General features: G+C 34.3%; 1 protein-coding gene across 3 annotated transcripts; it reads right to left on the reverse strand.

The window, feature by feature from the left end:
- Window positions 1-15542: 15542 nt before the first annotated feature.
- Window positions 15543-21580, reverse strand: LOC135593416 (kinesin-like protein KIN-7A). Of its 3 annotated transcripts, XM_065083427.1 has the most exons (15): window positions 21442-21580; window positions 20324-20581; window positions 20121-20210; window positions 19924-20024; window positions 19698-19811; window positions 19529-19610; window positions 19375-19442; window positions 19213-19272; window positions 19010-19134; window positions 18183-18381; window positions 17951-18082; window positions 17733-17828; window positions 16705-17640; window positions 16280-16605; window positions 15543-16143 (listed from the first exon to the last, which is right to left on the reverse strand). In XM_065083427.1, the coding sequence occupies exons 2-15, from the start codon at window positions 20562-20564 to the stop codon at window positions 15813-15815; spliced, it is 2901 nt and encodes a 966-aa protein (XP_064939499.1). In that variant the 5' UTR covers window positions 20565-20581; window positions 21442-21580; the 3' UTR covers window positions 15543-15812. The 3 variants fall into 3 exon arrangements, with proteins under 3 accessions (XP_064939499.1, XP_064939500.1, XP_064939498.1); XM_065083428.1 differs by lacking the exon at window positions 17733-17828 and having other exon boundaries at window positions 15673-16143; XM_065083426.1 differs by having other exon boundaries at window positions 15673-16143; window positions 19010-19272.
- Between the last annotated feature and the right edge of the window lie 2348 nt (window positions 21581-23928).

Here is a 23928-nt window from a genome sequence, read left to right on the forward strand (position 1 = left end):
TCGAAAGATCGCCGGAAGTTCGTCGAAAAAAACCTAGATTTACGGACTTTGTTTAGCTTAGTAAATGTCTTAAAATTCATAGTTAGTACATAATTAGGATTAGAATTGGGCCAACCCAATTAGGGGATAGTTGGGCCCAAGTTTGGGCTATGTTGGGTCAAGAGAAAGGCTTAAATAGTGACCAAATAGGTGAAACCTGTTGGGAAATCAATGGGGGCGACATCACATGCGCAGCGGAAGAACAAGAAAACAAAATCCCCGATTCCCAAAAAGATGTTCGTCGTCGTGCGAAGATTGGTGCGAAAAATCCGCGAAACATAAAACTGCGTATAGAGATTGTGTTACCTAGGGAGATCATATATCCCTGTTTCCTTGCAGATCCTTAAGAGAGGGTGAAGGAGGTCAAACGTCCTCCTCTCTAGCGGTGATCCACACAGCAGGGTTGCGACGACGCTCCTCAAAACTCCAGGCCTACTCTGAGGTGGAGAGGGAGAGGAGAATAGGAAAGGCAAGCAAAGACTCTAGCCTATGAGGCTGTGAATCCCTCCTATTTATAGAGATCCCGTGTCAAACCCTAATGGGTCCTTCCCTAGTGGGTATTGGATCTGCATCCAATAAGACAAGGGCTCCGTCGGATATCTCATATCCGAACCTCTACTCATCGCAATGCCTACCATATGTGTGTGACCCTCTAGGCCCAATATCGAGCTGGCCGTGAGTCATACCTGTCAGAACTCCTTCTAACTCAGTGAATTATTATCTCTGTAATAATTCACTCGACTCATCGACTACGGACGTACTAGGCCACTACGCCGTAGTCCCCAGACGATACAGGGGAATCCAATCCATTGGACCTGTCTGTCCTCAATTACCATGTACCTATAGTCCCTCATCCATACCTATATCCCAAAGACCGTATATCGAGCATGGTGCTGTCAGACCCATACGGTTTCTACTCGAGTCTCACTCTAATCGGATTCTTCCGGAGAACTCTTTCTCTCTCAACCCGAATGACCCTGGCTAGGGATTTGTCTGAGCAAGAACACATAGGATATTCCTCTCATGACGCCGAGAGTGGATGATCCTCTATCGACACTCAATAGCCCTCGTAAGGTCGACTACCACTCCCAATGACCAGCTGTACTAGATCTGGGGACAGCCAAACCTATAAGTCTGGTATCAAAGAGTGGAGCACTCATACAGGACATCCTTGGTGTCTCAAGTCTAAGGACCAGATACACCACTAGGACTACGGAATCACTGTCTGACAATAAGGCATCATCAACCATCCAGCATTCCGTAAGCGGATCAATCAGTGAACTGATTCTCCAATGAGCACCTGTACTGTATCCCTAGTGTCCCTACACGAGCAGCTATGAGACCAGCTGCATCCATCATATGAACGGGTATACAGCACACCAGTCTATCCGGTTATCACAATCTCCCTCTCGAGTAACCTATGACCGGGATTATTTAGGATATGTGTTTAAAGGTGAATCGATCTCATTATCGTGATCTCATCACGATCCGATTCCCATTGCACAAATCGAAGGACATCACAATATATGTATGCATTTATGCAATAGTTATAAAGTGATATATGCCAAAATATAATAAGCAAAAAGATTCTGTATCAAGTCACACGTGCCATCACTCACGTGATTGGCTTGCTGGGCACCTATGACTAGCAAAACCATCGTGGCACTGTCTCCGAGACTGTGTCAGGCGGTGGTACCGCCCATGCCCTGAAATTTTAGGGGATTTGAATTTTGGCTCTATTTTTGAAGTCATTTGGGGTCTATAAATATCCTAGCTATTCCTACATGGAGTAGCAAGAAAAGTGAACAAAAACTCTGTGTTTCTAGAGTTGAAAACCCTTGTAAAGTATATAGTCCCTCCTTCTAAAGTTTAGAGACCATTCTAAGGGAGAGTGTGAGGGAAGCTTTGTAAAAAGGGGGTGTAAAGGTTCTCTCCTAAGCCTACAAAAGGAGAATAGAGTTGTAAGAAGGAGGTTTATCTTCGCATATTAAATGAAGATCGTTAGTGGATGCTGGTGGCCTCGATAGAAGGGGAATCGGTGGAGTGGATATAGGTCACAGTGACCAAGCCACTATAAAAACTTGGTTTGCATTTCTATTCTTGCTATTTACCTTCACTGCAAACTACTTACTTGCTTTACTTCCATTATGCTTACAAATACGACTTCAAAGTCAACATTTCTCCGAAACAGTTTTTGTCGAAATCAGTTTTAATCGAACGAATATTTTTGAAACCGACGTAATCTTTCTACTACACTAATTCACCCACCCCCCCCCCCCCCCACCTCTTAATGCCGACTCATTCCTAACAGTTGGTATCAGAGCCTCGTAATTTCTCATTTGGTTTAACACCCAAGAGAAATGACTCTTTTCGGCTTTCAAGAGGGTTATTATCTCATTCGTCCTCCCTTATTCAATGGGATGGACTACACATATTAGAAAACTCAAATAAGAGTTTTTTTGCTTTCTTTGGATTTAAATATATGGAGTTTTGTTGAAAATGACTTTAAAAAATCTTCTAAACCAATGAACAAATGAAATGATTTGGAGAAGAAGAATTTTTCTTTAAATGCGGAAGGTATGAATGCTTTGTTTTACGCTTTGGATAAAATTGAGTTTAATCAGGTTTCTACTTATGAAACGACTTTCGATATATGGCACACTTTCGAAATCATACACAAAGACACAAATAGAGTAAAAGATTCGAAGATCAATCTTTTAATGCATGATTTTAAATTTTTTCGTATAAAACCAAGCGAAACCATTGGAGACATGTATACCCGTTTTACGGATTTCATCAATAGTTTAAAAGCACTTGGTAAAAGTTTTTTAGATTTTGAACTTGTAAACAAAATTTTACGTTCTCTTAATAAGAGTTGGGATCCGAAAGTAATCGCAATACAAGAGGCAAAAGATCTTAATAATTTTTTACTTGAAAAACTAATTGGGTCTTTAATGACCTACGAAATGACCAATGCGACATAAAACAAACTTGAGAACAACCTTCCAAAGAACATGAAGGATTTTAGACTTAGAACAATCGAAAACCACTCGAGCATAAGCTCAAGTGATGGTGAACTTGAACTTCTTACTATAAAATTTAAAAAGTTCATGAAACAAAAATTAAAGAACAAAAAGAACATAATTACTTGCTATGAGTGTAAGAAGAAGGAACCACTTTGGGACGAATCGAGCTAATCCGAAGACGATGAGAAAATCAACAAAGGCAAGGTGGCAAACTACGCCTTAATGACTTTTGATGACGAGGTAATCAAAATCCCCTTAGTTTATTTCGAAATTACATGATACTTTTCATGAGTTATTTTTAATTTATTTTAAATATTTTTTTTAAAAATTATATGTTTAATAATATAATAGAAATGCTAAAAAATTGGGATCATGCTAGTAATTTTGAAAATGATAATAAAAATTATATATTTTATGATAAAGAAATAAAATGTTAGATTTAAATCTAATGATAATCTTATGTATGTTTTTAAGAAGCATTAATGTGTATCATGTTGATTTCCATATTGTTTCTCAATTTTCATTAAAGATGCTCTATGATTAATGATATTATGCCCAAAGTAATGATGCATAATGATCATGCTTAATAAGTTTATATTTCAAAATTATATATTTTTTGTGATTTATGGCTTATTGGTTTGTACTGTAATGAAAATTACTTTTTTGGTTTTAAAAATGATATATTTTTTTTATATGACATAAAATAAAAAGGTATGCTTATATGAAATAATGTAAGTATCATGCTTGATGATTTTATATTTAAATTATGCATGATGATTTGAAGTAATGATAATTTTTGGGTAAATTATGGTTTATTGATCTTGATGATTAGATTTACTCTTTCGATTTTAAACCATGATGTATGGTTTTCATACGAAAAACTTGAGCATGCTTATATGAAATCAATCACTTAAATTGAAATAACTAAAACGAGGAAAATATTTTTTTGAAATTTTTTTTCTCTATCTTATTGATTTTGATCAATCTATTTGTATCATTTTTATGAATCTCTTAAAAGTGACTTTGTTAATTTAACAAGTTGAATGATTTGAAGATTAATGATGATTTTTCTCTTGATTATAACTTGTGATATTTTTTATATGAATCATCATCTTGATTTCTCTATATTTGATACATGAGATTTCTCTATGAATCAAGATTTTATTTTTGAACTCCTATGTTTTTTCTTATCATTTTTCTAAAAAGGAGAAATTAATGAATCTATCTATGTCCTTTTTATGAATCTCTTGAAAATGATTTTGATTTGATGATTTGAATTTGAATGAGTTTTATTTTGATTTTTTGAGATTTATAACTAGAGGTTTTTTATACGTCAATCAAGATATTATATCATTTTTTTCTCCTATATGTTTTAGTTTGACAATTGCAAAAGAGAAAATAAATGATCAAAATGTTGATTTAATGATGAATGTTTGGTACCAACAATCATAAAGTGATAAATGCTTCAAAATATTGATTTAATATTTGGTATCATGAATGCTTTATTATCATGCATGGGAGTAATGTTGAAGGTTTTGAACACCAATGTTAGTATCATGTATGATATGATAATCGATTTATTTTTTAGTATCAATGACAAAGGGGGAGATAAAGTTTGCTAGTTTGCATACTTCAAAGGAGAAGCAAAGATTGCTAACTTGCATATTTCAAGAAGCAAAAATTACTATCTTAAACATCTCAAATATTGCTAGCTTATATTTTTTTAAATATTGTAAAAATTTGCTAGCTTAAATGATGTAGAACTTACTATCTTGAATATCTCCAAGACTTGGTAGCTTGTAATATCAAGAGAAGCAATAGTGCTATGTTGCCTATCTCAATAAGCAAAATATGCTAAACTTGTACATATAGCAAAATTAAATTTTTGCTAGCTTGTATGATAATAAAACTGAAGATTATATTTATAATGCAATGATTTGAACTGTAATATGTCCTAAACACTTGATAGTTGAACTTCTCCTTTTTGTTGATGACAAAGGGGGAGAAGTATGATGTTATGCATCAGTTTATGATAACATGTTGCATGGATTTTTGAATCCAAGAGTTCTATCAATATGACATATTGATAGGGAGAGTTAAGGTTAACTTCGTCATCAATTGGTTGTCATCATCAAATAGGGGGAGATTGTTGAATTTCAACTTTTGATGATGAAACCAATTGATAGTATTTATAATTTAATCTACGTTTTGAGTGACGCAGGAAGCTTCGATCAGGGAGAGACAATTAAAGTAGAAAGAATCATATTGGGCCGGAGAAAAACACGTTAGAAGATTGGACGTCGCGTCGGAGGATCAGTTGATGTATCGACAAAAGGCTTCGGACCATGGTTTCGGGCATCGGGCCAAGAAGAGCAGATATTGCGCTAAGGATATCAAAGTTGCGGAGGTCAATTGGCTGATTGGGCAATAGGCCGCACGAGAGTACGATGCGCCAAAGAATCGAACGAAGCGTCGATGAACCAATGACGTATCGGACAATATGATTCATGCTTAGTAATAATTGTCTAGATCAAAGTGTCTTTTGTGTGTGTAGGATTAACTACGATAGTAAGACATAAAGTAAAATTAAGTCCTGGAGTAAAGAACGCGATTTCGTTTGGAGTTCGAGAGTTCGTCGGAAGTTTTGCCAGAATTGATCGAGAAGTCCAAGAGCTTGCCAAAGAAGCTCATCGGAACTCTCTAAGAAGATCATCATAAAGTCTAGGAGCTTGCCCGGAGTTTGTTAGAACATTGTCAAGAGATCGTCGGAAGTTCGCCGGAAGATCGCTAGAAGCTCGTCGAAAGAAACCTAGACTTACGGACTTTATTTAGCTTAGTAAATATCTTAAAATTCATAATTAGCATATAATTGAGATTAGAATTGGGCCAACCCAATTAGGGGAGACTTGGGCCCAAGTTTGGGTTGTGTTAAGCCAAGAGAAAGGCCCAAATAGTGACAAAACAGGTGAAACCGTCGTGGCACAGGCTTCAAGAATATGTCAGGCAGTGGTACCGCCCATACATAGTCTTTTAGGCGGTGGTACCGCCCGGTGTCAGGCTGCAGGCGGTGGTATTGCCACCACCACCCAGACACAGTCTTCTAGGCGGTGGTACCGCCCGATGTCAGGCTACAAGCGGTGGTATTGCCCAGTGTAAGCAGTGGTACCGCCCATACCATGAAATTTTAGGGGATTTGAATTTTGGTTTCATTTTTGAAGTCTAGGCGATGGTACCGCCAGATGTCAGGCTACAAGTGGTGGTATTGCCCAGTGCAGGCGGTGGTACCGCCCATACCATGAAATTTTAGGGGATTTGAATTTTGGCTTCATTTTTGAAGTCATTTGGGGTCCATAAATACCCTAGCTATTCCTGCATGGAGTAGCAAGAAAAGTGAACAAAAACTCTGTGTTTCTAGAGTTGAACACCCTTGTAAAGTATATAGTCCCTCATCCTAAAGTTTAGAGACCATTATAAGGGAGAGAGTGTGAGGAAAGCTTTATAAAAAGGGGGTGTAAAGATTCTCTCTCAAGCCTGCAAAAGGCGAATAGAGTTGTAAAAAGGAGGTTGATCTTCGTCTATTAAAGGAAGATCGTTAGTGGATGTCGGTGGCCTCGATGGAAAGGGAATCAGCGGAGTGGATGCAGGTTACGACGACCGAACCACTATAAAAATTTGGTTTGTATTTCTATTCTTGCTATTTACCTTCAGTGCAAACTACTTACTTGCTTTACTTCCATTACGCTTACGAATACGATTTCAAAGTTAACATCTCTCCAAAACGATTTTCATCGAAATCGGTTTTAATCGAACGAATATTTTTTAAACCGACGTAATCTTTCTGCTGTATTAATTCACTAACCCCCCTCCCTCTTAGTGTCAGCTCGTTCCTAATAGTTTGCACAAAACAATATCAAGTCATAAATTTTAAAAATACGTATACATACAAAAATATCCTGAAGAGATCTAACTTGAGTTAGAAGTATATGAGAAAAAGATCCAAAAGATTGAATCATATGGCTATTTACCTAAGGATAACAAAGTTCTAGAATATAATGAGGTAGAAGAGATAAATGTAAGTGGTAAGAGAGCATGAGATAGAAGTGGATAAAGAAATTATTGTTGTTAAAAATTCAAAAGTTTCACAAAGGAAACGACCAATAGATTTACATATATATTTCAAAAATCAAATAAATTAGTACAAAGTCAACTAAGAACTGATAAACAAATATACATAATGCTTATAATAACAAAGCAAGAGCTCCTTTATCAAATAGGTATTACAGTCAATGTAACCTATTTAGATAGTTTTAAGTGTATGATTTAAGTAATTAGAAGGTATGATTCTAAATTAATACCTCTAAGTTATCATAAGCTAAGAGTTTCATATTTAAAAAATGAGTTGGATTAAATAAATAGTTTGCTAAATAGATAAAATGCTGACAAAATATGGTTGTTCAATTATATCAAATCCATCCACCGAGACAAAAAAAAGGATAATTAATGCAATTTGATTATTACTACTTTTTAGTATTTTGGATTGTTGCTGCAGTTTTAGAATCATGAATCATCACTAGTGGTATTTCAGATGAATCGTAAGTAAGAAACTCAAAACAGGATCTTGCATGGAAGGACACCTATCTCAAAGATCCGAAGGATCTTAATGTCAAGTCATCAAGACATACAAAATGTATGTCTTGCAATAATACAACGAGAGGTGGTATAGTTTGCACAAAACATTATCAAGTCATCAATTTTAAAAATTCGTCTACATGCAAAAATATCTTGAAGAGATTAAACTTCAGTTAGAAGCATACATGAATGAGAAAAAGATCCAAAATATTGAATTGTATGGCTATTTACCTAAGGATAACAAAGTTCTAGAATATAATGAGGTGGAAGAGATAAATGTAAGTGGTAAGAGGGCATGTGATAGTTGTGGAAAAAAAAAATATTGTTGTTAAGAATTTAAAAGTTTCACAATGGAAAGGACCAATAAATTTACATATATATTTTAAAAATCAAATAAATTAGTACAAATTCAAAGAAGAGTTGACAAATAAATATACATAATGCTTATAATAACAAAGCAAGAGCTCTTTTATCAAATAGGTATTATATTTAATGTAACCTATTTAGATAGTTTTAAGTGTATGATTGAAGTAATTGGAAGGCATGGTTCTAAATTAATACCTCTAAGTTATCATAAGCTAAGAGTTTTATATTTAAAAACTGAGTTGGATTACATAAATAGTTCGATGAATGGATAAAATACTGACAAAATATGGTTGTTCAATTATATCAAATACATGCACCGATAAAAGACAAAAAAAGTATAATTAATTCTTTAGGTAATTGCTCAATAAGAATAATATTTATTAAGGTATATAATCATACTTGGGCTTTGAACACAATGAAATAATTCACATGCAATAATGAATTGATAAAGTATGGTGTTACACAATTTGTCACTTTAATCCTGATATTACACAGAGTATTCATAAGCAAAAAAACAATCTTAGAAATATATTTATATTGGAGAAATGGGTTAAAAGTAAATAGACAAAAGTGATAAAAAGCAAGTGAGCAATTGATACCATTTTGATGTCATTATTTTGAAATTATATAGTTTATATACGAAAAATGATAGACCCTCATGTTCGAACCAAAAGCTAGTAAACAATAAGAAAAACCTAATAAAGGAATGTATTTTTGAGACTATGGATAGAGCCAAAAAAAAATAATTCAAAATTTTTTTGGTCGAAGTGAAGAAAAATATAAAGATATCTTTATAATCATTTATAGAATATAAAAATATCAACTTCATCATCCACTATATGCAGTTAGACACTATTTAGATTCATAATTTTTTTTATAAAAGCACTTCTATTAAGTTTGATACATAAGTTATATCTGAGTTATTTGAGCGTATTACTGGTTTTCAACATTCAAATTCAATCACAAATGAATTATCTTTATATAAGAAGGTTAATGGTATGTTTGAAATCCTAATGATAATTTGATCAAGGGCTATTATGTCCCCAAGTTTTTATAATTTCATGTGATTAACATTATATAAATTGTTAAGGTACAGTTGAATTTAAATTGACAACTGAATAATGGTGCTTATTTCGAAGTACTACACCAAACTTATAGCAATTAAATATAAAAATTTTGAGCTTGACTTGTAGCACTATAGTTTATGAGCAAAATTAGAGTCTTTTCAAGAATATAAATATATAAAATATTTTAATTCTAACTAAATTATTATTTTTAGATTTTAATATAACTAAATGGATATTTAATTTGTATGATATAATATTGCAAATATCAAGTATAATCAAGCATGTAATTTGTCAAACAAGATTGATTTGATTTTATTGGATGATATAGATGATTTAAATGAATAGTTGGTGGGATAAATAGATGTAAATTTGAAAAATACTAAAAATTATCCTTCCTTGTACTATGATAATTTGATATGAGGAGATATAGTAAAAGCTTGAGGCATTAGAGAAATAAAGACATAAAGAAAAAAAAAAAAATGAATGCAAAGGATTTAGGCTTAGGCGATTATGGAAGATGAGGAAACGATGAAAATAAAGAAGGAAGAAGAGGAAGATGGTGACAAGATTCAAGATGATGAATTGGATGTTAATGATCTTTGATATTAATCTTATTTTATTTTATTATTTTTAAAGTTAGATATATAAGTAATATAGTTTGGTAGGATACAACTTTCATGTGTTATTTTAGTTTTAGTTTATATTTATTTATTAATCATGATATATAATTTAAAAATTATAATATTTGGAAATTGTCTTGTTTCGTTTGGGCAATTGATATCTAACGCTTTTGACAACAACAGTGATAAAGATGGAATCAAGTCGAAGAAAGAAAAAAATGATAAGAAAGTAAAAGTTTATATTGTCTATTCTAAAAGCTTCAGTGTTTTTTGGGGGCCTGATGTCTTAATATCGCTGTCGCCCTCAGCCTCATATCTCTCTCTCTCTCTCTCTCTCTCTCTCTCTCTCTTGGTCTCGCTTTCCCATTCCCCCTAATTTTTTTACATAGCTACTTGGGTGCAATCATGGGGGCACCAACACAATCCGAGGTCTTTTCGGTGAGATTTTAATCTGGTGGTGACCAATAATAACATCAAGAATTCTTGATAGTTTACAAGAGGCAATGGGTTGACAACCTTTGAGACCAAATATATTAATGTGTAACAATATGGAAAAACACAATTTGGCAAATGTTTTTGGATTACACAACAGTATCCTATGAACTTAACTTTTGTAGGATTTTTTTTTCCATATTTTAGAATAAGTAAATTGTGGTAATAAGTCTATGAAATTGAAAACCATAATTACAGTATTAATATTTTTAATAATAGATAAAATTATAATTCAATAATATTAACATTTCTTAAGATCCTAGTTCATTAGATTGACTAATTCTTAAAAAAGCTAAATATTTGTTTCTTCAACAAATATTTTTAATTATTGAAGGTCAGATTGGGATTTTTAATTATTTGTTTCTTAAACAAATATGTTTCTTAAGCTAGTTTATTAAAGTGCAGCTTGGGATGCACAAATGTCAGATTTTTAATTAGAAACTCATGTTAGTAAGATATAGTACAGAAATTTCATGTGGTGTTCAAGAATATGACAATGAAGCTACTAAAAATACTATTAAGAATATGACTACTAAAAATACTAGTAAAATAGTCAAACATCCTAACCAACTAGACTAAGATAAAAAGAGGACTTTGGACTTTGAATCCAATAATTGGAGTTCAAAATTTTTTAAACTTATTAAAGATCGTGGATTCAAGATATCTTTTTAATATTTTAAATATGAATATGATACTAATGTATCAAACCAATTTACTAAAGATTTAAGATTAAAGATTTAAGATTTAAGACTTCAACTTATGTATATTTAAATATTAACGATGAACCTAACTCAAAATTTATAATATTATAATTCAACGAATAATCCAGGATCCAATCACGAAAAACACTCAAATCAAAATTCACTTATATAATCCACAATTCATAAAATCTGTGCAGTTTATAATCATACCATTGTATCACTTAATGATTCACAAAATCTAAAGTCAACTTAACTAAACCATAACCACATTATAAATCCATAAGCATGACAATCTATACAATCACAGAACCAACATATACCACAAGTTTATATCATTACACAACTTAAACTTAACATTTTCAAAATCACGATATAAGAGGTACTTTCCAAATATTTACAAGATACATCAATCTAGATTTGTCATTGATATTACATTACACACAAAAGGAACTTATACAACATCAACTTATTAAATACGAAATATTTACCCCAAAATCTTCTAGCTCTCTACTGCCTCAACCCAATTTACATATTTTAGCAAGCGGTAAGCTATCCTGAAAATTTTATATAACAACGGGGTGAGCATATAAAGCTCAGGAAGTGGCTAACATATCTATAGCAAAGAGGATAGTTTTCAAACAAATAATGTATCAAAAATACAAAACAAAGATACAAGATGAAAACAGAGGCATGTTTTGTTTGAATGCAGAATTACAATGTTGTTTCGTTCAAAGCATATTTTGTTCATATAATCGAGGAAAGGTAATCGGAGTATATCATTGGCATAAGGAGCATATCCATGGCATATCATATTTTTCGAGACATAACAAAGACATATAAACATTTTGGAAACATATCAAAGAACAATACATGAATAGAAGCTCAAATGTCACATGACATTGCATTCATTTCATTCTTATCCAAAGCATACATAGAAACACAACCAAAACCTTAGATATCATGTCAAACATATAGAAGGTGAAGTGGGATCATAACATAATATGATCAATCCATTTTTAAATAACCACCAAACATAAGTCTTCCACGTCTGAGTGAAGTCATAGGAGACCGGCAGAGCATCGCAGGCTCTAAGCATAACTCCCTTTACCATTTCTAGCATAGGTTCACATTTATCGCACAAACACCGGAGTACAAAAGGATAGTGAACAATAAAATTGGGACATATCGAAAATATATGCGGAAACAACGGAATGCATGTGCCTATACGAAACATTGCGATACAAACTTGAACTTTACATAATAAATACAGGTATACAAATAATTGAAGGACAAAAGTATATAGGAATTCAAGACAATAATCTAAAGCTTAACTTAAGTAAGAGTTTTTGCTGAAATCGATTTCCAAAAAGAAGAAACAAGAGGAGGCAAAATCAACCAAAGCTCGATTCTAGTAGAATTTAAGAGGTAGATTGTATAAATTATTTAGATAACCAATTATGCTCCAATTTATATAAAATATATGTCATTCGAAAGATGTGTTAATCTATTTTCAGATAAATCAAGTTTTGCTAAAATTAAATTTTACAATAGAGAGTTACAAATAATTTCGTTGTGAAAGGTTTGAAAACATCAGTTCTGTTTTACTGAATCCACAAGGTTGATAAAAATAGATGTTTTCGGTTTGCATTTGTATTCCAAAAAATTCAAATCAGATAAGCACAGAAATATGTTTGAGTCTAGTTTTCAATAAATCATATTTTGCATAAATCTGAGTTCCCAACAGAAAGTTATAAAGGTAAGAAATTATAGTCCCTATTTTGTAAAATCTGTAGGGTTAATTGAAACAGAAGTCTGAGTAGGCATTTAAACTCTAAATCATTCAATCTCGGTATCAAAATAAAGATCTTTAAGTCTACTTTCAAATGAATTAGACTTTACCTAAATCAGAGTTTAGTGCTAAAAGTTAGGTTTAAAACAGTACATAGAGGTCAGATTACTGAAAAATTATAGATTAATGGCTTTGTATCAAAATGAAAGAAAGGTTTGGTTCTAAGCTGAAATCTTTTGAATTATATAGAATTAAAATGAAAACAGATATTAGGATTTCTGTGGGATGAGATTAGAACACTTGCCTTGGAATAGTTTGATTCCCAAATATGAGAAAATTGATGCAAAACCTCAAGCTCTTCTTTTTCTTCTTCTCTTTTCTTCCCTTCTCTTCTCTTCTCAAATCCACGCTTTGAGTTTTGTTTTCTTTAATCTTTTATCAAATTATTTGGGTTTGACTAATACAAGGGTTGCAAGGTGTCAAGCATGCATGAAAGGGCTTATGTGTCATCCATAGAATCAATAAAAGTGGCATATTTAGGTTAGCTAGTGACACATATCCTTTTTTTTTTAACTTAAATATGAATATTTCATAAATCATATCAAACTTCTAATATTTACTCTTAGGTCCATAGCCATAAACTTCTAAAATAATATTATTTAATATAAAAAATTATTAAATAATTCTCATATTTACAAATAAGAATTCACTAATTTTTTTTTAAATGAGAGATGTTACAGTACCAAACTAATTTATCAAAGATTAAGGCATCTTGAAACAAATTCCATATATATATATATATATATATATATAAGGAGGAGGATAGTTGTATTCATTGGTTTCTCTGTGGTAGTCACATTGCTAAAGACTCTCAGTACGATATGTAATTTATGATTCATGAGCTACCTCAAATGGCACCGGCCTTGGCTGATGTCATTGTTTGATGAGGTTGGAAGATGTATATACTAAAATATCAACTATAGCTCAGATTTATAGGGATGGATGATGGATTATCAGGATGATTTCCTTTGACTATAATATTAAAACTGATACCCTGATTGGTGTTTTTTCATAACAATATTTGTGTATTTCTTTACAGTTAGTATAAGTACATAACTGAAATATGCAATGTAAAGACCATAATCTTCATGCAGCAATAAGAAATAATAAAATAAATAAATGTACCATCATCATCATCATCTTCATCTACCCATTTATCCCAATCAAAAATAAAATAATGGGTAGAAAAAGTATGATATATCAATTTATAACTGTAAAAGAAAATCTCACCTCTTAATTTACTTTATCATAAAGATCAATTTTTAGCTCACAACTCTTGTTTTCAGCAACAGAAGTTTCTGTAGAATTTTTTTTATAAAAAAATGCCATTAGGTTCAACATTAACTTTCACATCTCTAGTGTCAAGCAATCGTTTACATTATAGTTAATTACATTAACTAAATTATAGTTAATTACATTAACTAAAATGACCCAAGCATAAGATTGAGCTAATTACATTGTAGTTTGTCACCTGCAGTATCTCGATCTCTATACTTTAAAAAAATTATATTATCAATTCATCTTACAGAGACCTAGAGATCGAGATACTAAATGTGACTAACCACAAAGAGTAATATGTAATTAGTCCACAAAACTTGAAAGTAAGATAAGGACAATCGATCACGTGATTATTAGAATAAATAATATTTCTTGGATGATGACTGCAGCAAAGACTCAACAAGAGAAAAATCCTAAAGAAGCAATGGAAAATTCAGATTGTGAAAGGAAAGCACACACCTTATGTTCTCGAACCCTTTCGGTGATGAAGCATGTGAATGATTGGCGATGTCTAAATCTCTCGTCGCATGCCTAGGACATTTAACTGTGTCCCTTGAGACGGTGCTTTTAAATCTTACGAGGGCTCATACGATTATGTTCACTTTCAACAGAGCCTTAAAATGAAATACACATATGTGAATTGTATGTTAAGTTATTAGAATGAGATATCTTTATCATTGCTAAACATTTGGACGGTTTGAGATTTAGTTTGAAGATAGGAGGACCCTTTGGAAAGAAAGCGATTTTAGTTATTGTGAGTATCGATATCTACTCCATAGCTCTCATGCTCAAGTTTATATATATATATATATATATATATATATATATATATATATATATATATATATATATATATATATATATATATATATATATATTATATAGGATATTCAGTTATCTTAAGCAGAAGAAAAACAGCTCGATCTTAAATAATTCGAGCAAAAAAAAAAAAAGGATGCAGCTCATGGTTATCCCACTTGTTTCATTGATGATCAAGAGTTAGACAATGTATGAGTTATCCCACTTGTTTCAAACATATTAGTGGCAATTGATTCATAAAATTATTAGAGTTATTATTAAGAAGATGACAAGTTCATTTTGAGAACTTAAAAAACAAATTTGGGACTAAATTTTAATTCTCGATATAATGCTTTCCAACAATGGAAAAAAGAAAAAGGTAAATCAGAGAAGAAATATTAGATAGGAAGCACGATAATAAATGGAGTCACAAAGGGCATCCAACCAAAGGAGGAGGAAAAGGAGCAACACCAAATGCTTTCCTGATACTAACTAGCAATCATTCTAGTTGGCTTAGACTCTCAGTCCATCAAATCTAAACGAAAAAATTGAAAAAGATAAACAATTATTAAATCTCTATATTCGTACTTTTTTGGGATTGAAAGTTTAAAAACCAACCTCAAGTCAATATTTCCTACTTATATTTCTGTTGAAAGCCATAAACACCGATCGCAGCATTCAAAAAAATTCAAATGATAGAAGAGGTTTTTGTAATAAATGCTCCTTCAGCTGCACAGTTTATGTACACAGATAGATACATACATGAATGATCTCTCTCGTCTTCAGAGTTCACTTCCATTGGATTCCCATGTTTCCTAAGTGAAATCAATAATTTGTGTGGGCTTTGCTTGTGTTGTGTGTGTCAGGAACCTCATTTCTGAAGAGTTCAGTCCATCATCAGCAGGAAGGACATTGTCATCTCTAGTCGTTATGTGATGACTCTCCGATCACAGCCCTAGCAAGTTTGATATGGGCTGCCATCCAAGAAGCCATGGCTTCTTGCTTGCTGGCAGTGCAAAGTTCAGCTCGAACATCTCCTTGGCCATATTATTTCCTCCCTCACAGAAACCGACCAGCCTGGCCACTATGTCAGCACTTTCTTCGATGTGTGCTGCATCATTTGGATCTGTCCACAGCTTGCTCACCAACTGAAGCTTTCTCTGCTTCCCTTCAAGGGGCACTTGCCACTTGATGTATAGCCGCTCTCGCTCATCCTCTGTCAATCTCGATTGCAGCCTCTTGGCAAGGAATTCTCTTTCATGTCTCAATGCTTTGATACTGCAACGCAACGAAAATCCAGCAATTAGACCAGGATCACAAGTTACATGTCCAGTGTCTTTGAATGTTTGGAAAAATTGTAAAGAGGAAAACAATATTGTGTTGTAATAACAATGCGTGCTCAAATTGTCTGCACCTTGATGACAGAGAAATTGGATCATCCCCCGTCGGAGCAGGACTCGCATTTCCCACTTCATCGAAGTGCTCTTGGAGCCATGTCAATCTCCTGACCTCTACTTCAATGTATATCTGATCCGCTGGATCACCTCTGAATAGCAAATAAAACTGAGTGCGATGTATTATCGATACGTGGCAAACATCCCATAGATGTATAATCTGCTGCATTTGTTCCTCGAATCTGGACTTCCATGCAGCAGGGGATTTTTCTAGATCTGAAATATTCTCTTCACATTCTTCACCATCATCATACCCTGAAGCCTCGTTAGCTTCTAATTCCAACACCTGAGACCATTAAAATGAGATCAACATGAAAACTAACAGCCTGCCTATAAAGATACAGAACCTAATAACGAACAGTTGAGATGGAAGTTAGCTTCAGACCTGGCAAACTAACAGCTGCTTTTGATACTGAAGCTTAGCAACACGTTCTTTCAATTCTATGACATATGCTCTTATGCTCCTCACATTTTCCTCCGCAGCATTCTGGAACATCTTTTGCATCTTTTTCATGTTTACCGAACTGGAACGCTGATAGCGTGGTGTTTCATCCCTTGATGAGATGTCTCCACCATCCTCGCTCTTGGATGGTGTGACTTTCTCTGAACCTGAAATGTTCTCATGGGATTCCGTATCATTTTCTGGAACTTTGTTCTCCACCTCAGAATCCAACACCTGCCGGGAAGATGAGAGAGGAGAGCATGGTGCTCTTATGATGTGTGGTCGGTTTGCATTGCTGCTCATGGTCAAAGGAAGCATCTTCTTCTTCTTGAATTGCAACTTTGAAGACTTTGTATTCGTCTCAACAGAACAATTGCTGTTTGGAAGAGACATCACTAGCTTGTCTAAAGATTTTTGGACATTTTCCAGCTTTTCCTCGAGATTGGCAATGGAATTGCCCTGTGTATGGAGTCTTGTAATCTCGTCTTTCAGGTTTGCTCCAGCATTCTGGCTCATATCCTCATTGCAAAGGCCAACCTCTTTACTCAGACATCTAAAAGCACGCATCTCCCTTATTTCTGCTTGAAGTTTGGCAATGGTTTCAGCGGCATCTTGGTTACCAAGTCTGTGGCAAGCCACCTCTTTCTGCAAAACTTCAAGTGCTTGGTTTGCTTCCTCTCCAAGCTGCTCCTGTAATTGTTCGAGCTTGCGAATTTCATGCACGAGCATGGATGGAATAGTCGATGATTGCCTCGTTGGATTTCTCACACGTTCAACTTTCCCATGACCCTTTTCACCGGTATATGGTGATGGTGATGTCCCAGAAAAGGTGAGAGATTTTACAACTCGCCGAGGTGATGATTCACATGGATTTAAACCCTGAAGAGAAGTATTGCCGAACAAAATTTATACATGATGAAGATTGCAACGGGAAAATAGTAGTTGATACTAATCGCATGAAAGACTTTTACCGCTATATGACCATCACTAACTTTCCGTTGTAATTCATCCAACTGTAATTGGGCAAGATCTCTTTCTCGCTTTAGTTCTTCCATTTCCATTTCCATCTAATTATGTGACAATAAGATCATGCTCTTAAACTCTATTTTGTCATGATATGTTCATAAACATTTGGCTTATAATATAGACGAGAAAAGATGATGGTCATAATTAGAAGCATTAAAATTACCCGCTTAATTTTCAACTCTTTCTCCATCAGAAGGGCCTCAGGGCATGCAGAGGTTTCTGGAGTGCGCAATTCTGCTTCGAGTCTTGCAACTTCCTTTTGCAGCTGTTTAACCATCTGTTTGTCTGATACAACCTGATTGACAAAAAAACATTTTATTGCAAGACTTACAAGGACTAGTACTTGTGTGCAATTGAACAAATGCGAACATCTCTAGTTTCAGTATTTTACATACCACATTAACTTGTGCTGAGTTGGTAACTTCCTTAGCACAAGTCGCAAAGAATAATGTATTTCGAGATTGTTCTACATGGCTTATTGCTGGACTCAGAGTACAGATAATGGCAGTCCTCGCATTCCCTCCTAAAGAGCTCTGTAATATACGTGTTATTTTTGAATTTCTGTACGGAATATGGACACCTCGCTTCCCTTGACTGCAAACAGAAAATAGATAACATGAAACCTCAATTTTCAGATCTGATATTGCATTTCAATCAATCGTAGTCTCCCTGAACCAACATGTAAGAAAATTTATTTTTTTCTCAGAAGTCAGAACATTATTTAATTGCTGCATCATGCAGAACCAAACTACACATATTGCAAGTGTTGAAAGAACTTGAACGAAGCAGAAACAAAAGGCATGCTGCTTGTATAAGTGCAGAACAATAACCGAACATATCCAGGTTAAAGATTTTCATGCCTTCCTGGTTCCTATAAATTGCCTCCAATAACAGGAATATAACACAGGGCCACCATGTGCAAATCTAAAATTTTATATTATGCTATTCAATTGTCTCATCCAATTCATCAAGAGCCTAAAAACATTTTTTTTTGGAGAAAAGAAGGGTTCAGACGACCTTCCACTTATCTACAGTCACCTGCTTGATTTATTCAAAAGAATCGATTTAGTGGTGTTCCTCTACACTTTTGCCCAGGATTAAATGATTCTTGGTGGTGTTCAGTAAATCTAATGTTTCACGAATCATGTTTATCAACCACAATTTGTGGTATAGTTCTTATTCTACCCAAAGTTGTCTAAATTTACTTTCTAGAAATCATTACCTCAATGTTCTAATTACTGTTGTAAGATTCAACAAGCTTCGATTTATATGGCAGCCTTCTTTAAGCCTAGCACCACTTGCATGAGTTTGTCCAGCTCTTTCACTTCCCGCAAGGTCCACAAAGTTCTGCAGAAAACAATTATAAGCCCAAATGCCACAGTGAACAAAGAAATTAGTATTGTTGAACCAATAAGAATAGTTCACCAGGCTAGCGACAAAAGATTTCACACAGTCTGAATTCTCACGTAGGGTACTTTCCACTGTCTGTGAAATAAAAATATAAAATAGTATGTTATTATTTATAAGCTTTCCATATCCAGTATAAACATCATATAGTAAAGTAAAAGAAAAATCAAGTAGCAGTACCAGCCTTATTATTTGGTGTGATCTGGAGCTGTTATCGTTCAAAGCAGTTTCACCAACTTGCCGTTGTGCTGTCAAACATCAAATACTGATTATAAATTTAGTCACCTTTAGTACAACTTTTAAATGGAGATGATACAAGAAAATGTCAGTTAACCTTCACAAGTTCCAATTAGATATCTCAGATGCTGACTATCTTTTGCCATTTCTTCTTCCAATTTATCAACAATAGTTCCTCTCTGTGCAGATAAAAGGAATAAAACATGGTTAACCTCATAAGGACAGTAGTAAATCGTACTAATAAATATGATGAAACTGTGAAGTACCTCAGGATCATCTAGCAAGCGAAGGGCGCCAGAATCTGGTTTAAGCAGATCCCTTACTATCTCGTTGTATATCTCCATAGCAGAAATTTTTATGGTAAAGTCTCTCTCTGGAGTCTGGATTCCATAAAATAAAGAAAAACAAGAAAGAAAAAGGAAGATGAACTGAAAATGTGTTTTGCATAAAAACATATGACAAAAGGATATATAAATGTTTCAGAAATCTTACATTATTTATGTGCTTGTAAATATCATTCACCGCATTCTCAGTTATTCCCCTCATGGTAAATGTTTTTCCACTGCTAGTCTGCCCATAAGCAAAGATGGTAGCTGCAGACATAATAGTACGGTTGTCACAAGAATCTTTAAGAAGTAATACGGACAAAATATAATTTTAGATAGGATTAGTCTCCCACTGATGCATACCATTGATTCCTGTCAGTGCTGATAATGCAACATTCTTGGCTCCTTCTTCATAGACTCTCTCAGTCAAACAAGTTGGTCCAAATACTTTGTCTGGCACAATAAGACCAAGGCACAGAGTATATTCCCATTAGGAATAATGTTTAGTCTATATATCCTGGATCCAAGATAAATGAAGTGGAGCTAGAACTAATTTCCAAATGTACCAAAAGTGTAGGAAGATGGTGAATTGAAGCGGTCCTGAGATGACATCTTGAACACAATTTTGTTGTCATCGATACATTCCCATGCTTCTTGGTCCTTTAGTGACAGTTCCTTTCTACTCAGAGGTCTCACACGTACAGTGACAAAAATCTTCTCCTCCTTGACTCTGGAGCCTCCAGGGGTACATACTGACATCTTTTCGACCTTCGAGACCGGGGTACTAGGTGGCTTAGCTGCTGTCATTTTTGTGAATAACCTAGCTGAAATCGTCACAATTATTTTAATTCTATGGGGAAGCTAGTAAAATATGATACACAAACCTCCCTTGTTTCACTGACGTAAACAATTGCAGACTAGTGTTAGATCATATATACTGATGAAGTGAAAAAGAAAAAAGAGACAAATTCAGTAGTTAAATCACCACTAAACTCCTGTTCCAAGAACTAAAAGTTGCTTTTAATTTAAATTCTGAACAGGCATGACGTCAGTGCCTGTTTCTTGCATATCAAAGTTTCAGAGGAAACCAATATATAACATAAGCAAGCAGAAATTGCAGGATGATCAGTTTGGAAAATGACATGCTCGAACATGGACAAGTGTCAGCAATGAGCATTTACAGGATGCAATAAACAGTTTTCGCTCACTTCTAATCAACCAAGCGACAGATAAAGCAGATCAAAGTTCAAAGCTTGGAAGTTAGCTTTTTCTTAGCCTTCATGCTTCTAAATATCTCAAACATTTAGAATTACACCTTTTCTTCCAGATATCTCCAGCCTCATCCTTTTCCGTCACCTTTTCTTTTATCCTCTAAAAGGCTCATTTTGTTTTAGAAGATCCATGAAGCTCCATTTTCCGCTTCTGATCTATTCTCTTGTGCTCATCATCAGAACATTCATATCAAGACAAGCAAAACTTAGACGAGTTCCGTGTCCTCTCTCTGAGTTCATTGAGCGAGACGACGAGAGCAGCTAAGCAAACAAATTTGCAATAAACAAGCAGTAAAAGCAACAAACACCCCAGAATAAACCCTAAAGGAGAAACCGAGAAAACAGAGCAAGAATATAAAATCGTCACAATCCGTCAATAAGAGAAGATCGAGAACAATTGGAAAGAAATGTACCGAGATCGAAGGCAAGAGGCCTAGTCGGGGGTCAAATTGCGGGATGCCGCGCCGCTCGAACCCCTGATTCGTGCGCGGCGCGGTGACAAGCCGATCAGAAAAAGCAAAGGAAGGACGCGATCCGCAGTCGGGCACGGAGAAGAAATTGGGAGGAACCAGTGCGAAATGGGGCCTTTTGTGATCGACCAAGGTTGCAGCAAAAGAGACAATGCGTTACGAACTTGAGAGTGTGAGCTTAAGATTTGGGAAACGGAGAACGAATGGGATTTTGTTTGAGGGAGGGTAACAATAATAATAGGAGAGAGAGGCGGTCGTTTGAAATGCGGAACGCCAACGGCTAGTTCCGGGTATACGTGCGCGTCGATTTTATGGGGCCGAGTGGGCGAGTTAGTCGCCGTCGCCGAGCGCGTATTATTATTACTATCGCTCGTGGATTCTGCCTACCTACATGAACGCTGAACCCGCTTGCGTCTTACGCGGATGAGTTACGCGCAAAATTGGTTCTCACCGGACATCTCACCCGCTGCCATCTCAGCGCGTGACAATCCGCGTACGTCAAGCGCGTGCGTGTTATGTTTGGGGGCGATAATAAGTGAAAAGAACTTACCCGGGATAGAGGATCCGGTACATCATCGATCGTTTGTTGAGTCTTTTAAGATCATGGTGATTTAGAGATCGAACAGGATGAGAATTATAAAGAATTATTATTGACAAGAAATGCTCATCTCTTAAGTTTAATATGATTAGTCAAACCTCTCGAGGTTATACTAAGATGTCAATTGGATCTCAATTCTCATTATAAATCCATCGAAGATTTTTGATTCACATACTAGAGGGTGTCATGTGTTAGAAAATAGAGGGAGTAGATTAAGATAAAATTTTTAAATAAATCATATTTTTTCAGAATTATAATTTTTTTTATGATTCATAATGAATTGAGATATATTATATATGAATCGAGATCATTTGTGTTCTCTCGTAACTCTTTTTGCTATAGGAATGTTTTTATCTACACCATGATATTGAATTCTCGATATTTAATACTCGAGACTTTTTTTTTATGAATCAAGATCTTTGATCTCCTAAGGTTTCTTTTTGTTATTTACTGAAATCATGTCTTTTAGTATTCATGACTTAATCCTTTATGATCTTTGATATTATATCTTTCATGACATAATTTCTTTGTATTTATGACTTGTATGTCTTGTAATGATTGAAATATTTTATACTATTGTAACATTCCCTTCTTTTTTACAATGACAAAGGGGGGAAAAGATTTGCTAACATGCACAATTCAAGAAGAAGCTAAAACTTGTAAACTTGTAAAAATTCCTAGCTTGCAAAGAAAGGCAAAACTTGATAACTTGCTCATCTCAAAAGAGAAGTAAGAATTACTAGCTTGCAATCTCAAGAGAAGCAAAAGTTCTATCTTGTTCATCTCAAGAAGCAAAGAATTGCTAAACTTGCACTTCTCTAAAACTTGCTAGCTTGCATGTTCTAAATGATGTAAAACTTGCTATTTACTATCTTGCTTTCTTTTTAAAAAAACTTCCTAACTTAAATATCACAAAGAAAAGAAAACATGCTATCTTCCACATCTCAAAAGATGCAAAAATTTTGCTAACTTTCATTTCAAAAAAAAAAAAAAACTTAGCTAGCTTGCATGATGATATATGCAATGATGTTTCAAAAACATGATATTATGCGATGATATAGGATGTTTCAAAACTTGAAATTATGCAATAATATATGCAATGATTTGAAATTGTGTCAAAAACATGCTAATTGCACTTTTCTCCTTTTTGTTCATGATAAAGGGGGAGAAGTTATGATGATATAAAATGATGCATGAAATACTCATGGTATTATGATGATGCATACAATTAGAAGTTATGATGATCATGCATGGTAGGATGTAATATACTTTGATATTTTGATACCATGATGATTTGAAATATTTATGATAATACATGCAATACTTATGATAATGATACATATAATGCAATGATATGTATACAATGTGTTGCATATGATCATGAGTATAACTGCTTTGACTTGAATTCAATGTTCTATCAATATGATATATTGAAAGGGGGAGTTTAGTTTAAATTCCGCCATTAATTGGTTGTCATCATAAAAACAGGGGGAGATCGTTGAATCTCAGATTGTGATGATGAAATCAATTGATGAGTTTACGATCTAATCTGCGTTTTGAGTGACGCATGACTAACATCGATCAGAAAAGGCAAACCAATTAAAGTAGGAGGAATCAGACGTTGGGTCGGAGTGGAACATGTTTAAAGATTAGACGTTGGATCGGAGGATCGGTCGACATATTGGCAGAAGGTTTCAAGCTGTGAGTTCGGGCATCAGGCTAAAGGATCGGATATGGTGTTAAGGAGATCGAAAGTTGCGAGAGTCAATATGCCGATTAGGCAATACACCGAAGGAGAGGACAATGCGCCGAAGGATTGGACGAAGCACTAG

This window comes from Musa acuminata, chromosome BXJ1-9 (genome assembly GCF_036884655.1).
Source record: "Musa acuminata AAA Group cultivar baxijiao chromosome BXJ1-9, Cavendish_Baxijiao_AAA, whole genome shotgun sequence".
Lineage (NCBI taxonomy): Eukaryota > Viridiplantae > Streptophyta > Magnoliopsida > Zingiberales > Musaceae > Musa > Musa acuminata.

Coding starts and splice junctions, on each gene's coding strand:
- LOC135593416 (XM_065083426.1), bottom strand. CDS start 20,564: ATGACAGCAGCTAAGCCACCTAGTACCCCGGTCTCGAAGGTCGAAAAG. Junction 20,211..20,323: donor ACCATCTTCCTACACTTTTG/GTACATTTGGAA, acceptor TTATTGTGCCAG/ACAAAGTATTTGGACCAACT. Junction 20,025..20,120: donor AGCACTGACAGGAATCAATG/GTATGCATCAGT, acceptor TTATGTCTGCAG/CTACCATCTTTGCTTATGGG.